Source organism: Cupressus sempervirens, chromosome 5 (assembly GCF_028749045.1).
Source record: "Cupressus sempervirens isolate cs-2001-9-10 chromosome 5, ASM2874904v1, whole genome shotgun sequence".
Taxonomy (NCBI): domain Eukaryota; kingdom Viridiplantae; phylum Streptophyta; class Pinopsida; order Cupressales; family Cupressaceae; genus Cupressus; species Cupressus sempervirens.
Window position 1 is genome coordinate 38,022,464 of NC_143122.1, and position 17,261 is coordinate 38,039,724.

Below are 17,261 nucleotides of genomic sequence, written 5' to 3' on the forward strand. Positions count from 1 at the left end.
TTCCTCTTTTCAAATAATAGCCTACATATATTCCCATTTCAAGAAACAATGTCTCTTCGAAAAGTTGTCTTTTCATTACAATATCAATCTTATTTTACTTGCACCTTTCCACTTTAATCATATTTTAAAAGTTCTTTTAACTATTAAACACCACTACACATCTCTCATTATCAGGCATTTGTTTATTATTTAAAAAATTATTGTCTTTGTATCATACCGTGTTTTGTGTTTGACATGATATGTAATTTTATAAAGAACTTATGTCTCAGCATTAATCTTTGATGTGTAATCACTAGCCTTTGTTTATTTGCAATACCTGATGAGTATTGAGCTAGTCTTCTGATCAAAATATCATCCTCCTACCATTGTCATTCTACTAGTGTGGACTTAGATGTTTCAAGGATTGTTCTAGTCAAAATTGATTTGTCGGCAATTATCAGTCCTTTATTAAACTTATCTAGCTCAGAGGTATTCTCTGACTCTTTCCTTAGAATTCACGGGTGTGTCATTTCTTTTGTTCCTTGCTCAATTCGAATACCGCAAGAAATCACTAATTGAGATGTGATTAACGCCGGAAATATAGTTAAATTTTGTGTTTATCGTATTCCTTTGTAAGAGCAATTGTGGTATGTGATTTGCTTCTAGTGACTGGTCTTCAAAACGGGATCATTAAATCAAATCACTAGTTCCCGTGATTTTTAGTGTCATCTATTTATCAGAATGTGGAATTACTGTAATCTTCAATCGTTGTATGCCTACATCAATTCCTAACCACCTGACGGGTCTCTTTGTCTATTGCGACTTTCCAGAAACTGGTTGTTCGTGGCTTTGCTAGCACAAGTCCTATCACACACTGGGCTCTTGGAGTAAATGGAATCTACACAGCCACAAACCCACTGCATATGTCAATGATTTTTTAAACCTCTATATGAGCCAGCATAAGTCCATTGGTCAAGAAGTCATGAATTACGACCACCGTTATTTCTGTATCACTGAAGATGTTGTGAACATGGAAACCTAGAACTCCATTTGAATTGATGGTCTTCTCCAATTGTTTAGAATGATTTTGTTTTCAATATTCCTGCTTGCTTTGCTCAACTGTGATATCTTTGTTGTAACTTGTAAGTCTATGCAACAAAACTGTAATAAGCACAAAATTAACTTCCATGTTTATATTATCAGATTCCTCTGAGATATTACAGTATATACCCAGTGGGCTTGATTTATTCCAATTCGGCATTTACAAAGAACATTTTGTCACGCCCGTGAAATCGTAAAAATGCCGAGAATGAATGTATTTCTTTCTTACTATTTGCCTTTATTGTCTGCCATTACTGTGCTGTGAACCTGATTTGTGATAAAAGAAAAACCAAAACCACCCGGCTTCCAGATTCGATGTTCCTAAAATAAAGAAGATTTTTGTCCAATAACATACATGTATATCTTATTTCATCATGTCTCACATTTTGGACAGACTTCTCTTACCATATATATTTTTCACTGCTTTGTATATGTATTTAATGTTTCCACGGTATTGCAACATCTCCAACACATGAAGAAAGATTACATCATTTATTATTCTTTATTGACGATTTTCACCATTGTTGATTGCTGGAAACATATATATCTCTAGCAAATAGTCATTTCCTGATCCATATCTTATTTAAATCTTCAACAGCCATGCTCGCACTTCCTTTGTTGATCAAGTTCATTCTTCACAATAAAAAATTGGAGACTAAAATTTAGGCTCTATCACCAACTGCCAAGTTAACACAACTGATTGGGTACGAAAATGCAAAACTTGCCAAATCTTGTCAAGCGACATTGGCTTCCTCATCACATATATTCACTGGTGAAGAATGATTTCCTTAGACCCCCTAAGCATGCCAAACATCAAAACATGGCTTCCTAATCAGTGTTGCGTCATTTCACATATAGTGCCCAAATTTGGCCTAATTGCCAACTAAGCAACATTTTGACAATCTTGTAATAACTTGACTCAAAACATATCAAACTCTATCCAAACCACCTAATGGACTCTCACATGGTCCTTATTAACCCAAAATGTGAGGGTTTTGCATCCAAACACCTAGGTGCTCCAACAAAAGAGGACTAGGAGGGGAATCAACTCATGTTCTGGAGGTTTTGGAGACCCAGATTTCTATCCACAACACCATAATTAATGACTATTGCACAGTGAAAGGAAGAATGAGGATTGGAAGGATACGGTATAAAGAAGCACTTCCCTTTCAGGGGCAATTTTATCCTTCACATCAGCTGCCACTCAAATTCTGGACTATTTGTATTTAGTTGGACTCCAGACACTGTCTTTGTTAACTGCACTATTCTTCCAGTAATCATATCAGCCAAGGTGGACAAAATTAAAGGTACAAGTCTGAATTATATAAGACCGTAACAGCGGTATCAGTATAATTGTTATTTTTACATAGTAAAAACATTATTGCTTCAATTCTCTTCAGATATTGAAACTTGAACTTGGGTTTCCTGACTCTATACCAAGATCAATGAATATATTTTTTGTTAAAATTGTATTGAGAAACTCCTATTGCTGTTACCTTATGTTTGGAAAAAATGAAGTAATTTCTTGGCAATTTGTCAAACAATTGTCAAAAAATATTTAAAAGGAAAAAGAAAAAAACTAGGCAGTCAATTACATACAAGTGCAGCCTTTCTCTTGCTGTCAAGGAAAATCTCAAGACTCCAATTTTTATGGAGACTCTAAGTTGATAATCCAATGCCTCTTGGGTAAACTAGTGATTAAATCTATCCAGCTTTGCCCTCTGCCAGCTCAAGTCACTAAGCTTCTCAAAATTTTCAACCAAACCAGCTGGCATTATACTCTTAAAGGCTAAACCCTTTAGTGGATAAAAGGGCCTCCGAAGGCATTCAGCCAAGCATCTTTTCAAATCCCAAAGTGCTGATAATTCTTATGACAGAGACTTTTTGGCCACACATGCCCCAACTTGGAATGATTGATGTACTTTGTCTTTTCTGATATGTCTCTTGCTCGCTCTGTAAATAATTAAAGTCTTTTCTTTTAATTTTAAAATTATCTACAGAATATTTATCTGAAGTCAATCATAAATACATGAAGAGTGAACCCAAAAAGGTAGGATAAACTTGCAGGAAAAAGGTTCTACATCAACTTACAATTTCTCAAGAGCACTCAGTTTTGCAAGTTGTCGTGGCAGCCTTCCAGATAGATCATTTGAAATAACAACCCTATAAACAGCACATAGATTAATTAAATTAAAAATAATGCATATCACTGTCTATCTTTAGATATTAGAGCAAAAGTTCTAATGTGTAAAAGATCGGATAGTAATCTTACAATGAAATCAAGCTACTAAGGTTTCCAAATTCCTTTGGGATATAGCCTGACAAACGATTTATGCCAAGTGACCTGAAATGAATACATCACGCATTTCAAATACACTTAAGATGATAAGTTAGACAGACAATCTCAATGGATGTCTAAGATAATTTCAGTTCTTATGTGTCACTGCTCATCATCAACATTTGTTTGAAGCAAAGCCATAATGTTCCAAAGAGCAATGCTACATACTAGATTCAATCCACAAGCATAATTATCATTTTGAATGTTATTCTAGTATTTCAACCAGTTAATATAATATCTGTATTTTGATATGAGAGAAAGAGAGGGAGAGGGCTTCAAAGGTCCAAGTGGAAACAGCCCAGAGTTAACTAACATTAAAGGCAAACTTGAAGGCAAACTTCAAAAAAAATTGCTTTCCACAAGTGACAATAGAAACTCGTCATAAAATCACAGAGCTTACAAATATTTCAAATGGACCAAAGATCCCAGCTCTACAGGTATTGAACCGTTAAGATAGTTCCGTGTCAAGTCACTGTGGAACAAGAAAATGAATTTGATGAGTATAACCATTGATTGTGAAAATTCTTAGAGTATTGAAGTCAAATGTCTTTAAAACAGAAAAACATACAACAATGTTGCTCTAAAATGGTCTGGTGAAAATTATCTGATTATGTCAAACTCATAGAACAAGCCAGTACCAGTCTAATTGCAGAATATAAAAAAATGTATGAAAAAATAATCAAGTTGTTCATTATGCAAATATTTTTGCTAAGAGCAAGTAGATTTCCACAATCCTTATGCTCTCTTTCAATTTCATCTTGATGATGGATCAATCATAGAGTGATCCAAAACGTTTGATGCAAAAACATCTACACAATTGAATCCAGAAGCCAATTCAATGATTATTTTTGCTATCACTATGACATCAAAGGTGTGGAAATATTATTTAGTATTGTTCATCATCTAATTTACCTAAAAATATGGCCCATTTTACTATCAAAACAAGTCATCTTTTCCACAATTGTTATCAAATTCTTCTATCCAAGAAGTTTGAGGAGGATTGTTCAAGAAGTTTCTATTTGGTCAAAACAAATTATGAGTTGGATCAAGTTCCAAGGTGAATTGTAAATATGAGATGATGTGGTCAGAGGAAAATGATTCATTGATGGTTAGATGTGTTTGATTTTATCAAACTTAATTCGGATTGTTAGATCTAGGGCTTAGAGTTTGATCTTAAGGTAGTGGAAGGAAGTTTTATTTAAGGACAAAATAATGAAGGAACTAACGTCTGATTGCGGAAATGGAGAAGGTTGCGATCATAGAGCAAGTACTGTAATGAAGTGCGATCAAGCCAAAGAGTAGAATATGGTATGTTGAAGAGTTGTTGAGCTTAATTGGAGCTGATCATGCAGACGCAGTGCAAATCACAGATCATTTTCTTTTTGTTACTCTTGAACCAATGTAATAGGAAAATCCCTTAACAAGGTGGATCCTAACAGGTCCCTATTGTAAAATCCTCTAACCAGGTCGCATTCCCTTTAACTAGGTTGCTCCTGACAGGGCAAAGACTTTAACAGGTCTATGGGTAAATCCCTTAACAAGGTAGTTTACATAACAGTGTTGAATGTAACCCTTAACCAGGCAAGCTCCTCACAGAGCGCATTCCAGAAGAGTGCACAAATTGTGAGCATCATTTCACACCATGGTCTTCACCCAAATTGGATTTTCACAACATAAATATGGTGTCCACATTGTGTGATTGGTTTTCTTATGGTTGCATGTCATTTAAAGTTCATTTTACCTATTGTGCTGATTGTATATTTAAGAGGTTAAAGTGAAGATCAATGAACTTGGTGATATTTAGTTTGATTTGGTGATTACTAATTAACCCCCCTCTCACTAATCAGGCATGTACTAACAGGTGAAGTGTGGAAAAGATTTTGATCCCACTGGTCCAATCAGTCTATGGGTTAAAATGAGAGGTAAACAGAAGGATGGCATAGAGTCTTCGACAATAGTCATTTCAAAGCTCACCATCAAGGGTGATAAAGGCATGGGACATGTGCTTAAGGTAAAAATTGTTGAGCCTCAGAAGATTCGCACTGTTCTTAGTGATGATGAGCTTCCTCCTTTGCCAAGAAAGTGCTCTCCAAAGAGACCTCCAGAAGTCTTGGTTGCAACCACCCTACTTGATTTTGTGCCAACCTCGGATGAGTTGGCAGATTCGCCCTTGCATGCTGCTATGGATTCTCTTCCTTCTAAGCAGGCACCATTCCATGAAGATCGAACTACAATTACATTGGCTATGCCTATCTCTTCGATTGCTCTTGCAGTCCTAACAGTGGAGTAATATTACAGCTAGGAGAGCATGTTTGATGCCTACACCATGTCTATCCCAAATGTTGTGGTTCCGTCCATGGCATTGATGGATACTTCATCAGCACAATTCAAACAATTTAGGGCCGAGATCACACATAGCAGCTCATCTATTGTAGCCATAGTTGCACAGGTTGATCCAATGTCCACTTTGGTTACCACTGCTGCCATGGGATCCTCTTCTTTTACTTTTCCTCCTTGACTCACCACAATTACTCAAAAGAGGAAGAAGGAAGAACTTTCACCTAAAGAACATGATTCCAAGTGGTTGCAAAGGCCAAGGTTCCCAAGAACAAGAAGGCTAAGGTCGTATCAAGGATCGTGGTGAGTGTTGACAAATGACAACACTAAGTATGCAGAGGTAGTTGAGCCTCTCGTTGAAAAGCCAGCAGAGCTAATGCAAAACAGTGATTACAAGTTCACCTCAATTGAACCTGGTAAACAATCTCACTTGGCTTGTCAATAAGATGCCCATAATGCTCTGAATATGTTCACACAAAAGAATGATAAGTTGTGGGGAAGGAAGAAGAGGCTTAAGAAAGAGAATGCTACGCTGTAGGACATTATTGAGAAGATGAAGGCCTCCTCTCTAACAGCTGAATCTTCAGAACATGCAGTGTGTTTGTTCCCAAAATGGCAAGTCTATACTCTACAAGCTACCAATACACTTCACAACAAATTCTAAGGAGAAAGCCAACTCCAATTATCAAATTCCTTGAAGGATTGGACCAACTAACAAGGACCTACAATCCTCCTACACTCTAAGCTCTGCAAGACCTAGGCGGATGCACCTTAGATTCATGACTAAACCAGTGCTAAACATAAATATGAATCTATTAAGCATATCATCTCACAAAAGAGCATCAAACATGAAGAGAGCTACTAGGTATAGGCTAATCACCCACTGAACTTCAATCTTCATGGAGCATGAGATGTATAAATACCAACAACAAACAGCATAAAAGGAAAGGTGGGTCTGGTATTTGACTATAAATTTGCAGCAAGACCATGAAAATGAGACAACAAAACCATGTGTAAAGCTTCTACAGCTGAGATCAGTGCCTTATCTACATTGGGCAACTAAGTCATGAGATATACAACACTGGATAACAGATTTGATCCAATAGCTTGAGAACTAAGAAGTGATGCTTTGCAACAAATGCATAATCAGTAATTCTAAATCAGCCTACTTATCAAATCCTTGTGCAAACTTGGACCAACCTGCAATCTCTATCAAGCATTTAATTGATTATTTAAATCAAAGCACAAATAGACAACTACATATCTCAAAACAAGACACCAAGTGACATAAACTCTTGATTCATTCATTTCAAACTTGATCAATAACACAAAGGAGAGATCTGAAACAGACTGTATTTTCATAAAGTTTCATGCTACCTCTGCTACACAACATAAAAACAACTCAAAGAACTAATGTAAACAACAAAGATCCATTGGATTTGCTCAAAGAAACAATACAATGCTGCTCATACACAAATTTTCTAGAATGGCATCAAAGAGATTGGAACTAGTCCAAAAAATCTGGAACCCTAGAGAATGAGAGGAAAAGAAAAGATATAAAAGAGAAGAAATCCGGATCTGATCTGATCTTTCCATTTGTCCACTTGATTCTTCTTCCATCTGATAAAAACAACCTCCTATCTCATCTCTCAACAACTAAAAAACGAATCCTCATGATTGCAGTTGTGACAAACCTCAAACCACCCAAATGATGAAGAAATAACAATCGAAAGATCTCCAAACAGCTGATAAAGTCTCATCCAAAATGGCAGAACCTTGCCAAATATGAAGAAAACCCACTTGACGGATCTGTAAAAAGAAGCACCAAAAGCCTCTCCAAGAAGCTGCTGAAACCTTCTTTTAGTTGTTCCTTTTACTCCCTGTTGTTCAAAAATGTTTACCAGTAAAACATAACAGTTTACCCTTATTTCTTTTCCCTCCAAATTTGGATTGGTCAAATCGCGATCAATTGCCTTCAGCAATAACCCGGTCTGGTTATCTTAGATAAATGCTAAGTCTACCAATTTTCACACATTGACATTTAGAGAAACACTTGGCAAGCTACTTATAGCTATTACAATTATACCCCAATCAATTCTTATTGTTAGATTCTTCTTTGCTTGAATAGATACTTTGGATTTTTTTGGAAAATATAAAGGAAACACAAGAACTTGTACAGTTGATACCAGTAAACCATGCAATTTATTTAATTTCATTGGACCAATGAAAATGACAAACAAAATCTAGGAACCTGATTTGATAATGTAGGCTGATTTATCCAATGCTGTAGATGAAAATTTAATTATAGACTGGCCACCTTATCTAGTAAAATGTAACCTCCAATGCCTGCTAACAATTTGCATATATTGAACCACAAGGCATAAGTCAGATCACAGGTTAATAGATGGGACCTTTAGACTCCACATGTCTGCTCTAAATGATCTCTCACACCTTCCCAGACCAGTAGCGGCTCCAAATTTGAAATGCAGGGGCAGGAATATTAATTGCAGGCCTAGATATGAATGTGCCTTGCCTGCAGATGAAACAAAGTACTTCTGGGAATTAATGTTAGCTCCAAATTCAGAAAATGGCAGCCCTGGAATGAATGCAGCCTTATGGGATAATTGTCAGATTTCCCAATGACGTTTCAGACCTGGGTGTTTGCAGTTTAGTTAGATATCCCAAACGTGGCCTCCCAGAAATAAAGTCTTCAATATAAACCAGATCGAAACTTCTCTAATACAAATGCCAATCAATAAATGCTACAAAAAATTCTTCACACGGTCCAGTACAACAAACTCTAGCCAATAAATCTCCTTAGATACAGTTGCTACAGTAGGAGAATGGCAAATTTTATACTTCAGCATTATTTGCAAGAGTAATTTTCAGAATAACCCTTATACTTCAGCAAGGGCACACAATTCAGAAAACTCAGAAAAGCCACAAAGGCAACAAAAGCAAATAAATATCCAAGCGTGCTTTTTCCAATGAAATGAGTTCATATTTATAATCCCTTGTTGACAAAAGTTTCCCAAAAGAAGTCAACTTCAAAAACTCCGAAAGTTTTCCAAAAGAACTCAGCTCTTGAAACTTTTCAACACAACTCTTTTAGCAATATCTCTTGATATCATTATTATGATTAAATATTATTATAATAATAATGTGACCTTAATAATTAATTAATAAACAAGAGCTCATGCAGTTAATTACCACATCCATTGCAGGTGACGCTCAACTGCCATAGCCAAAAATGGCAACTACCAAAAATAGACTTCCTAAAAATAGTAAGTTTGCAACCAAGACCCCAAATCATCTTATAAGCTCACAAGGGTTGCAATAATGAGCTAATTCCATCAACTGCACTAGCCAAAAATGGGGACATTACACCTTTGGACTGCCACACGGTGAGCCTTGATTGACCCGAACACCTACTTGTATGTTGGGAGGAATAGATGAAGTCATAGGCTCATTATTCCTATTATTCCTTTGATATCTATTGATCCATTCCCTTGAGACTAATGGAATGCTTGCACCTGTTGTGTTCCTAGGACTATAACACTATTGTTTTTAGGTGGGAAAAGATAACCCCCTTCCCTCATTGGTTCATTTGGATCTGGTGGAAATTTTGCAAATGCCATCTCCACTGGACCATTAGTTGATGTTGGCAGAAATCTCCCAACTTGCTCTTCACAAAATTGAGGAAATGAAAATTCCTCAATGTAAGGTCGGAAAATGGAAGCAATCCACCCTCACACAATAAAAGGGGAAGAATAAGATCCACTCCTTTGAGTAGGTTTGGTTGACACAAAAGGGAGTATCAACGCATAAACCCAATACAAAAGGATTAATAACTCAGGTTTATTTCCCTCTCACCTCCACCTTAAGAGGGTTTAAACAAGAAGATAGATAATGTAATGCTGAAATATAAAGTATTGAAATGGAAAAGGGGAAGATGATATACCTTGTGAAATACAAACCTAAAAACAGCTTGTCAAACGAACTCAGAAACTGTTGTAATCGAGGATTGAGGCCAAAAACTACACAATGGACAAAACCCAAAAATCATTCGGTGATCTGTCAAGGCCGAACTGGATGATTAGGGGTGACCCAATCGACCTTGCGCATCAAGGCTGACTTAGTCGACCTTGCAAGAATGAGTGCGACGTTTCTAATTTTGCATTTCTGAAGAAGGTTGAAAAGGGTATCCAAATCTGCAACCTGTTTGCCAATCTAAGATCCAAAATCTGAAAAATAAAGGGACTTTGTTTGTTTGTTGTTGGGGGGGTTACCTTGGTCAACCCCCAGTTTAGGAAATAACCTTGAAGTGAAATAAAGATAGAATGCTAAGAAGTAGTAGCGATAGATCTAACATGAAGCAATGTAAATTTATGAATATGCTCTTGAATTTGGAATGCAATCAAGTATGTAATATAATAACTTTGACTCAACTTCAAAAACCCTAGAAAGGAAATCAAAGTGAAAGCAAAACTTTCATGAATGAATGTGCTTGGACTCTACCTTACGCGTGCATGTAGATGAATGTAGATCTTGAGAGGATGAATGTAGAAGATGTAGCAAAGGATCTTGAGCATATCAAGGGAGATCTTGAATGTTGAAAATGCAATAGAAGATTTAGCATAAACTCCTTCAATGGCTTGAATGTATGAATCCTTGATCTTCAATAGAGAGATTGTTTGAATGCCTTGAATGTGTGAAAAGTACTTGAGAACTTGAGAGCTTGAGCGTGAGTGCTTGAACTTGTGAGTGCATGATATGATATGAGATGACAAATGGAGGAAATGGAAGGGTTTATAAAGGTCTCAGAATTGACTAACTCCCATAGGTTGATCCGTCTAGGAATTAACACCTCAAAACTACCTCAGCCTCAGGACCCCGGAAAGGGACTCAAACAGGGACACACTGCATCCTTGAATGCCTTGAATGCTTGAAAAGAGATTGTTTGAATGCCTTGAATGCTTGAAAAGTACTTGAGAACTTGAGAGCTTGAGCGTGAGTGCTTGAACTTGTGAGTACATGATATGATATGAGATGACAAATGGAGGAAATGGAAGGATTTATAAAGGTCTCAGAATTGACTAACTCCCATAGGTTGACCCGTCTAGGAATTAACACCTCAAAACTACCTCAGCCTCAGGACCCGGGAAAGGGACCCAAAGTAAGACTCAAACAAGGACACACTGCATCCTTGATTGGCCTAGCAGGGACACACTACATCCCTGACTGAGCAGGGACGCACTATGTCCCTGTCAACTAGGGTCCAAAACCCCTAGGATCCTCTCGGGATCCCAAAACAAGTGCTAGATCCCAGAGATCAAGAACAAAATTCGAGATATAGTTGTTTTGGTGCAAAGAGTAGATTCCCAGTAATTAAATGAAGGGAAGGGAGGACCTACGTGAATAGATCCTACCTCAAGCTTTATGTCATGAAAATAGGAGTTTTAAAGAGCATCTATTAGGTCTTATTTCAATCCCACCTAGGAGGAAGGACAGGAAAGGGGAGAAAGGAAGAAAGATGCAAATAAATGATGACCTCGCCTTAAATGGGTGCTAAATCATCATTATATTGAGGTGCTTCCAATTTAAGACAATACACTAAAAAGTCAAACAATGATCATACCTTATAGTCTCACATGGTGAATTGTTGTGATCAAGTTTGCATTAGTGTGTGGTTATCTACATCCCTCATTTAGAATAGATTTTCATTTCAAGTTCTTAGAATAGGTTTCACTTCAAGTTGTTAGAATGGATTTTTCTTTTAAGTAACTTAGTTTATGTGGATGAAAAGAAGTGTGGATGTTCACTTGTTAGACTCAAACAAATTTGCGCCACTAGCTTCTTTCGGATTGTAAGAATTACCTTGCGTGGTAAGTCGATGGTCAAAACACATAACTTCAATTGATATTGAATCTTTAGTTTGCATTTATTTGATAGGATTACAAGTGAGTTATTGACTTGAAAACCTTTAGAATCTACCATAGATGCTTGCACTAGGTGGGTGGAGTTGTTGGCGAGACTACACCTAGTAGAGTCCAAGTTCATCAATGCTTCCTTGCATTCATGGGTAGGTAGAAATAGAAGTAGCAAGAGTTAGAAGTTTGAATCTGAAGTTGAAAACTAAAACTACATTTTCATTGTAAAAGAAAAATTATTAGAATCAAGTTGACAATTCTTGAATGGACTAGCATAAGTCCCTTGGTGATCCAACAAATCACATCATTTCCTCTGAGCAAGTGTCTACAATAGAGAGAACCTTTAAGTCACCTTGTGATATTAATTTGCAGGCTTAGCATAAGAAGTAACCTTATATCAAGAGAGAGTTGAGAAACATTGATTGTTTGATTCTGCATGTTGTAGTGGACTAAAAATGGGACATTACATAACAAAAGAGGATTCAAATGATATTTCAAATGACACAATTGTTCACATCTATAGATTGTAATTACCATGCCAACACAACAATAGGAAACCACTACATATAGTATGTCCCACGGTACATATTCAAATAGTGATATGGAGTTAATTTGTAGAATTATAAAATGGTATAGGCAGCTACATTATGAGAAGTAATATTCAGGCACCTGGTAAATGCTCAATGTCGGCCTATGACTTGCTCCAATTTTTTATACTTAGATTGAAACTCGTATATTGCTGAAAAAATGGCATGACCCAATATAATGTGTTGAGGAAGAGTATTATTTAGGAGAGGATGGTACATTGTGACAATATGGCACTCGAACCTAGCTAGCGAAGAAATAACTCACACGCTCAACACTTTTTTGCTAGTCATGTATGCTAGGTTACATTTTAGTGTTGTAAAGCAAATGTTGTTTCTGTCTATGTTTTATCTTCATTTCTTGTGTATTTGTGTGTAAGGGTGTCTTATTTCTTAGTAAAATTATTTTATTCCCAGCCTTTTATTTAAAAAGACTTACTTATCATTTTAGTAAATTAAATGAATTGAAAATCTTTATCAAGTGAAAAAGAATTTTAATTTTGAAAAGAGAAAAAAAGGACGATGGGCTTTAAATAAGACCCTAGACTCCAATGTTGTTTTAGCTCTTGGGGTAGGACATGGCGAAATTTCACCACATTGCAGGAGGTTGGAGAAATATGTGGGAAGACTAAGAGATTTGGTAGCCATGCAAGCAATCTTGGACACAATGGCCACCCAATTTGGGGGATTTTTTTAAGTTTTGATAACGAAAATGAGGGCATTTGATAGAGTACCAAGAAGAGATAGAAGAAAATTACAAGTGTCTAGAATTGAAATTTGCATAACCCCCCTTTGCAATTTTTCCTACAGTTTTGTACTTCGATGTCCATCCCCTAGCATTTGTGTAGGTCCATTTTAGCTCTTGCATCAACCTTTTCCCTCTTAGGATGCTCAAAGTCCCTTTCATTGATTATCTTCCAGCATCAATTTTGCATAGACCTGTTATCTCCTGAAATTTGCACCTAACCAAATTCACTGAAAAGAACTAGAAATTTCAGGTAACATTGAACCACTCATAGGCAGTGGGATTTTCCTATGAAACTGAGTGGATCTTCGGGTTATAGGCCGGCTCCTTATGATAATTGCCTAAGCTCTTGTAAGTAAAATGAACTAAACTTGATAGGAAAAGGGAGGAAGATGCAGAAAATAAAACCTTAAAAGTAGACCTAGCTAATAGGTGATACATCAAAAACTTATTGATGCTGAAAATATGACTGCTAACAAACAGTGAAACTTCCCTTGTTGATCAACACTTTGATCCTATACTGGTTTGCATCAATATTTCATAATAAGGTCCTGACAATGCGAGTTAAGGAAAATGAAGACATTCACATAACAATCCCAAAAACGGAAGACACAAATTATAACCTGCAAACAAAGTACAAACTGCAACTAGGTAATGATTGAGACAAAATGATATGGAATCCTAAAATTCACTATGCACTTCATCAATCAGATATTTTCACACAAAAACAGAAGGAAAGAAGGCTATATTTCAAGAAGCAAACTATCGCAAAATGATCAGTCCATATATTAAGTATTCCTAAAACTGAATTACAAAGTATGCAGAAAATACATCAAGGACACAAGACTGTCACAAAATTCTCCTCTGCATAATCAGAATTCCCTCAACAATAATAGTCCAAAAGACTAAGTACCAACCCCTTGGGGTTGAATCCATGAAAGAAGGCTCCAAAAAAGGAGTCAATCCTCATCAAAAATGATGACAACTGACTGATAAACTGCACTAAGTCATAAAGGAACCTATGACTTACTCCTAACCGCCCATAAAACACTCCAACTAGCCCAAAAGACCCCAAAACAGACTAGACAAAGTCAAATTCGACCTTGAACTACCTCCTCAAAATACTCTTTGACGACTTTAGTTGATAATACTCAGTCTTCAAATATAACATCTTCCTAACTCCTAAGACTAAGTATTTCAACACATGTCACATTGACCCATTAGTCCTAAGAACAAATTTAAATTTCCCTCTTATTTGCATTAGGAAGTAACAAAAGTATTAAAATGATTTATAAATATCATTTAATATTCTTGTTTCACAATATTGATTAAATGCAAATAAAAATATTCAAATATTACTTGGTTCTATTTCAAACATTTTTTTTTTTTAAATCTCCCACCCCACGGCATACTTGGGATATTTAGAAAAATAATACAAATGTCAAATGGTCTTCAGACTTATAGAAAAGAATTAAGGAACCCGATTTTTTCCTTCATTTCAACCCTGAACCTATTCATTTTTTCTTTAGCGTGAGCATATTGGAGAGTTTGAGGCTGAAACATGGGGTTTCTGGACTCTTTCCACTTGATTTGCAGTTGATTCTGGAGATGTTTCCTGCATTCCAAGCATAGATGGAATTATGAGCCGCCATGTTTGAAGGAAAGCTTGTTATTTTGGCATCTATAGCTGGCTCTCATGTCACATTTATTCATCTTCTGCTATTATTCGCATTTTTTTTGGAAATGTTGAGAAGCTTGGAACACATAAGGTTTTGCTTGTTTCTCATCTGCCTTCATTCTGGACAAATCTGGAATTCTACTGTTGTTGTTTGAGCCATCACGATGGAGTCTCTTTAGTTGTTCTTCATGTCGTGACCTGCTTGAATCTTGCTAGCTCTATCAAGTAGTAGAGGAAGTATCAAGCTGGGCTTTTGAAGGTAAAACTACTTCATCTTGCATCGATTTTCTTTTAACCCTTAACACACTTTTCAAAAGTTGGCTAAAGCTGCTCATTTTTGCTATTATTGTCATTTTGAGGCTTTGACGTGGGCATTTTGGAGCATTTTAAGAAGTTTATGGGCCAGATTTTGCAATGTTTACTATTTGTTGTTACTGTCGTGAACATGAATTTATAGGAAATACTCTGTGTTTGGAGGAAAGATCTGGAGGTCTGCGAGCCATATTCTTTTTCATTTTATGGCATTCCTGTTTTCCCCTTACTGTTGCTGTAACTCTCCAATCTTCTTCCTTGTTGTTATCTTGCTGGTCGTTTAGGATTTTCTCATTATCATATTATAAATGACAAATTTCTTTGCAGATTTGAAACAAACAAAAGAGGAAATTACGTCACCTCAATATCTGCTTTCTGGGTCTTTGAAATTTTGAAAGATACATCAGGATAATGATCCTTTTATGAAGATTTACCCTTGTATGGGTTTCATTCCTTTTTGCTGCTGGAATTTGAAAAGATCTTTTTTCCTTTTTCTGTCCTTAGTTCTCTTGACTTAGATTCTCAACTTGCTGTCAACTGTCACTATTATTTGGTTGTATTTTCGGAGCAAAATGCAACCATTCTTCTGCTGATAATTGTATTGCTCTCTCACATTTCCATACTCTTCAGCTTGTTATTGAGTTATATTTGTGATATTCATGAAATTCTTTCCAGAACTGATTTCAAATAGCAAACAGTTGTAAAAAAGTATCCTTGAATGTTTAATTGATCTTAGTATGATTTGATAGACATCCAAAGATTCAAAATCTTCAAACCCTGAACATTCCACTTGCAACATCTTTCTTGCAAATTTTCTATAGTTCATGTTTAATCCACAAATTAGATGTCAATATTCTCATGCACCCTTGATCAGCCTCATAAAATGGCAATATTTTCATAATTCTACGCATTTGCATAGTTGAACCTGTATTGACCAGTACACATGTTACAGGCTGCTTGCGGTCTGCTAGAACAATGCTTTTTTTTTTATTGCTGCTGCGTCTGCTTTATTTTATAGCAAATTAATACTCCCATCTTGTTCCGCTTAGAGTTATGGGGTTTTGACACTAAGATGAAGCCATTCTTGTAAATTCTCGGCAATTTTTTGGTATTCAAACCTTCCTTTTGTCTTCAATCCACCATCACTGAGACTGGATGTCTTTGACCATGTCTGGAGAGCTTATCGAACTGCTACTCTAGGTATGCCACCACATGTAGGATGTTATTACAAACTTCAAAAACTAAAAGCATTTAAAACATAACATTAAATTTCCTATTACATGTAGGATGTCTTTGTCCCCATATTTAAAACATCAAATGTCTCCAGATATAGCCACCTAGGACCAGGTGTGTGGATCTTAAATTAGAATAGTTTTTTTTAGTTCGTAGGTGGAGTGTTTAATGATTTTTAGAATCCAATAATAGGTAGTAGGCAGTTTTTGGAATATTCCTGACTTAGAAAACCACTGTCTAATATTGGTAGAAAAACGTTTCAAATTCTTATCCTTTTTTTAGAAGACATTCTTCTTTTCTAAAATAAGAAGAAAACGTTTCACATCCTTTAATAGGAAAAAGAAAGTCAGTTTTAAGGGTGAGCCAGTCGGCTATGTAAGACACGAATCAAATTTGGAGAGATATGGAATGTTTTTTTTTATTTTGTCTTGGTGCAAGTTTTCGATGGTTTGAGTTTTGAACGGATTTTTCTTATCTTTTCACTGGAAACAAGTTGATAGTTTGCAGAAGATTAAAAAGTTTTAATTTTGGGTCGAATTCAGTATGTTTGCAGAAAATTAGTCTCAGTGCATGGGTAATATCTCCCAAATGCACCGTTGGATTTTCATGAGCTTTGGATATGTTATTATAGGCCTAATTACGCCCATCTTCACCAGAGTGATTGAAGAGTTTTGATCTGGTTCAAGAGTTATACATGTCTGTTCACCGGTCTATCTAGAGACAACAAGAAGCAATGTTTTGCAGAAAAATGTACTCTGATGCGTGGTCAATATCTCGGGTTTGAACCGTTGGATTTCTCTAAAAAATTTATATGTTGTTTGAAACTTAGTTACGCCAAATCCCAACGGTTGGATTGAGTAAATCTTTTCTGGTTCGAAAGTTATTCATGTCTGAGTGCAGGTCTATCCGGAGGCAGCAAGAAGAAATTTTTGGGGGGATTTATTTTCAAAGTTTTGAATCTAGTGGATGGTTATAGGAGTCTTATGAGTTGAGTCTAAGGTATCTCTGGTTGTGTTTTCATAAT

The 17,261-nt window shown here is 36.2% G+C and overlaps 1 protein-coding gene across 15 annotated transcripts in view; it reads right to left on the reverse strand.

Moving 5' to 3' along the window:
* Positions 1 to 17,261, reverse strand: part of LOC149554454 (putative LRR receptor-like serine/threonine-protein kinase At1g07650) — a 283,858-nt gene that overhangs the window by 255,512 nt on the left and 11,085 nt on the right. For 9 of the 15 annotated variants that reach the window (XR_016364372.1, XM_089828514.1, XM_089828509.1 and 6 more), the window contains exons 4-6: positions 3,819 to 3,890; positions 3,353 to 3,424; positions 3,172 to 3,243 (exon numbers count right to left, since the gene is read on the reverse strand). Coding sequence is in view for 13 of the 15 variants with exons in the window: in XM_089828514.1 (XP_089684640.1) it covers positions 3,172 to 3,243; positions 3,353 to 3,424; positions 3,819 to 3,890 (216 nt within the window). In the remaining 2 variants the exon portion in view is untranslated. The remainder of the gene's footprint in view (positions 1 to 3,171; positions 3,244 to 3,352; positions 3,425 to 3,818; positions 3,891 to 17,261) is intronic. The other 6 variants (XR_016364373.1, XM_089828508.1, XM_089828516.1 and 3 more) reach the window with 1 other exon arrangement.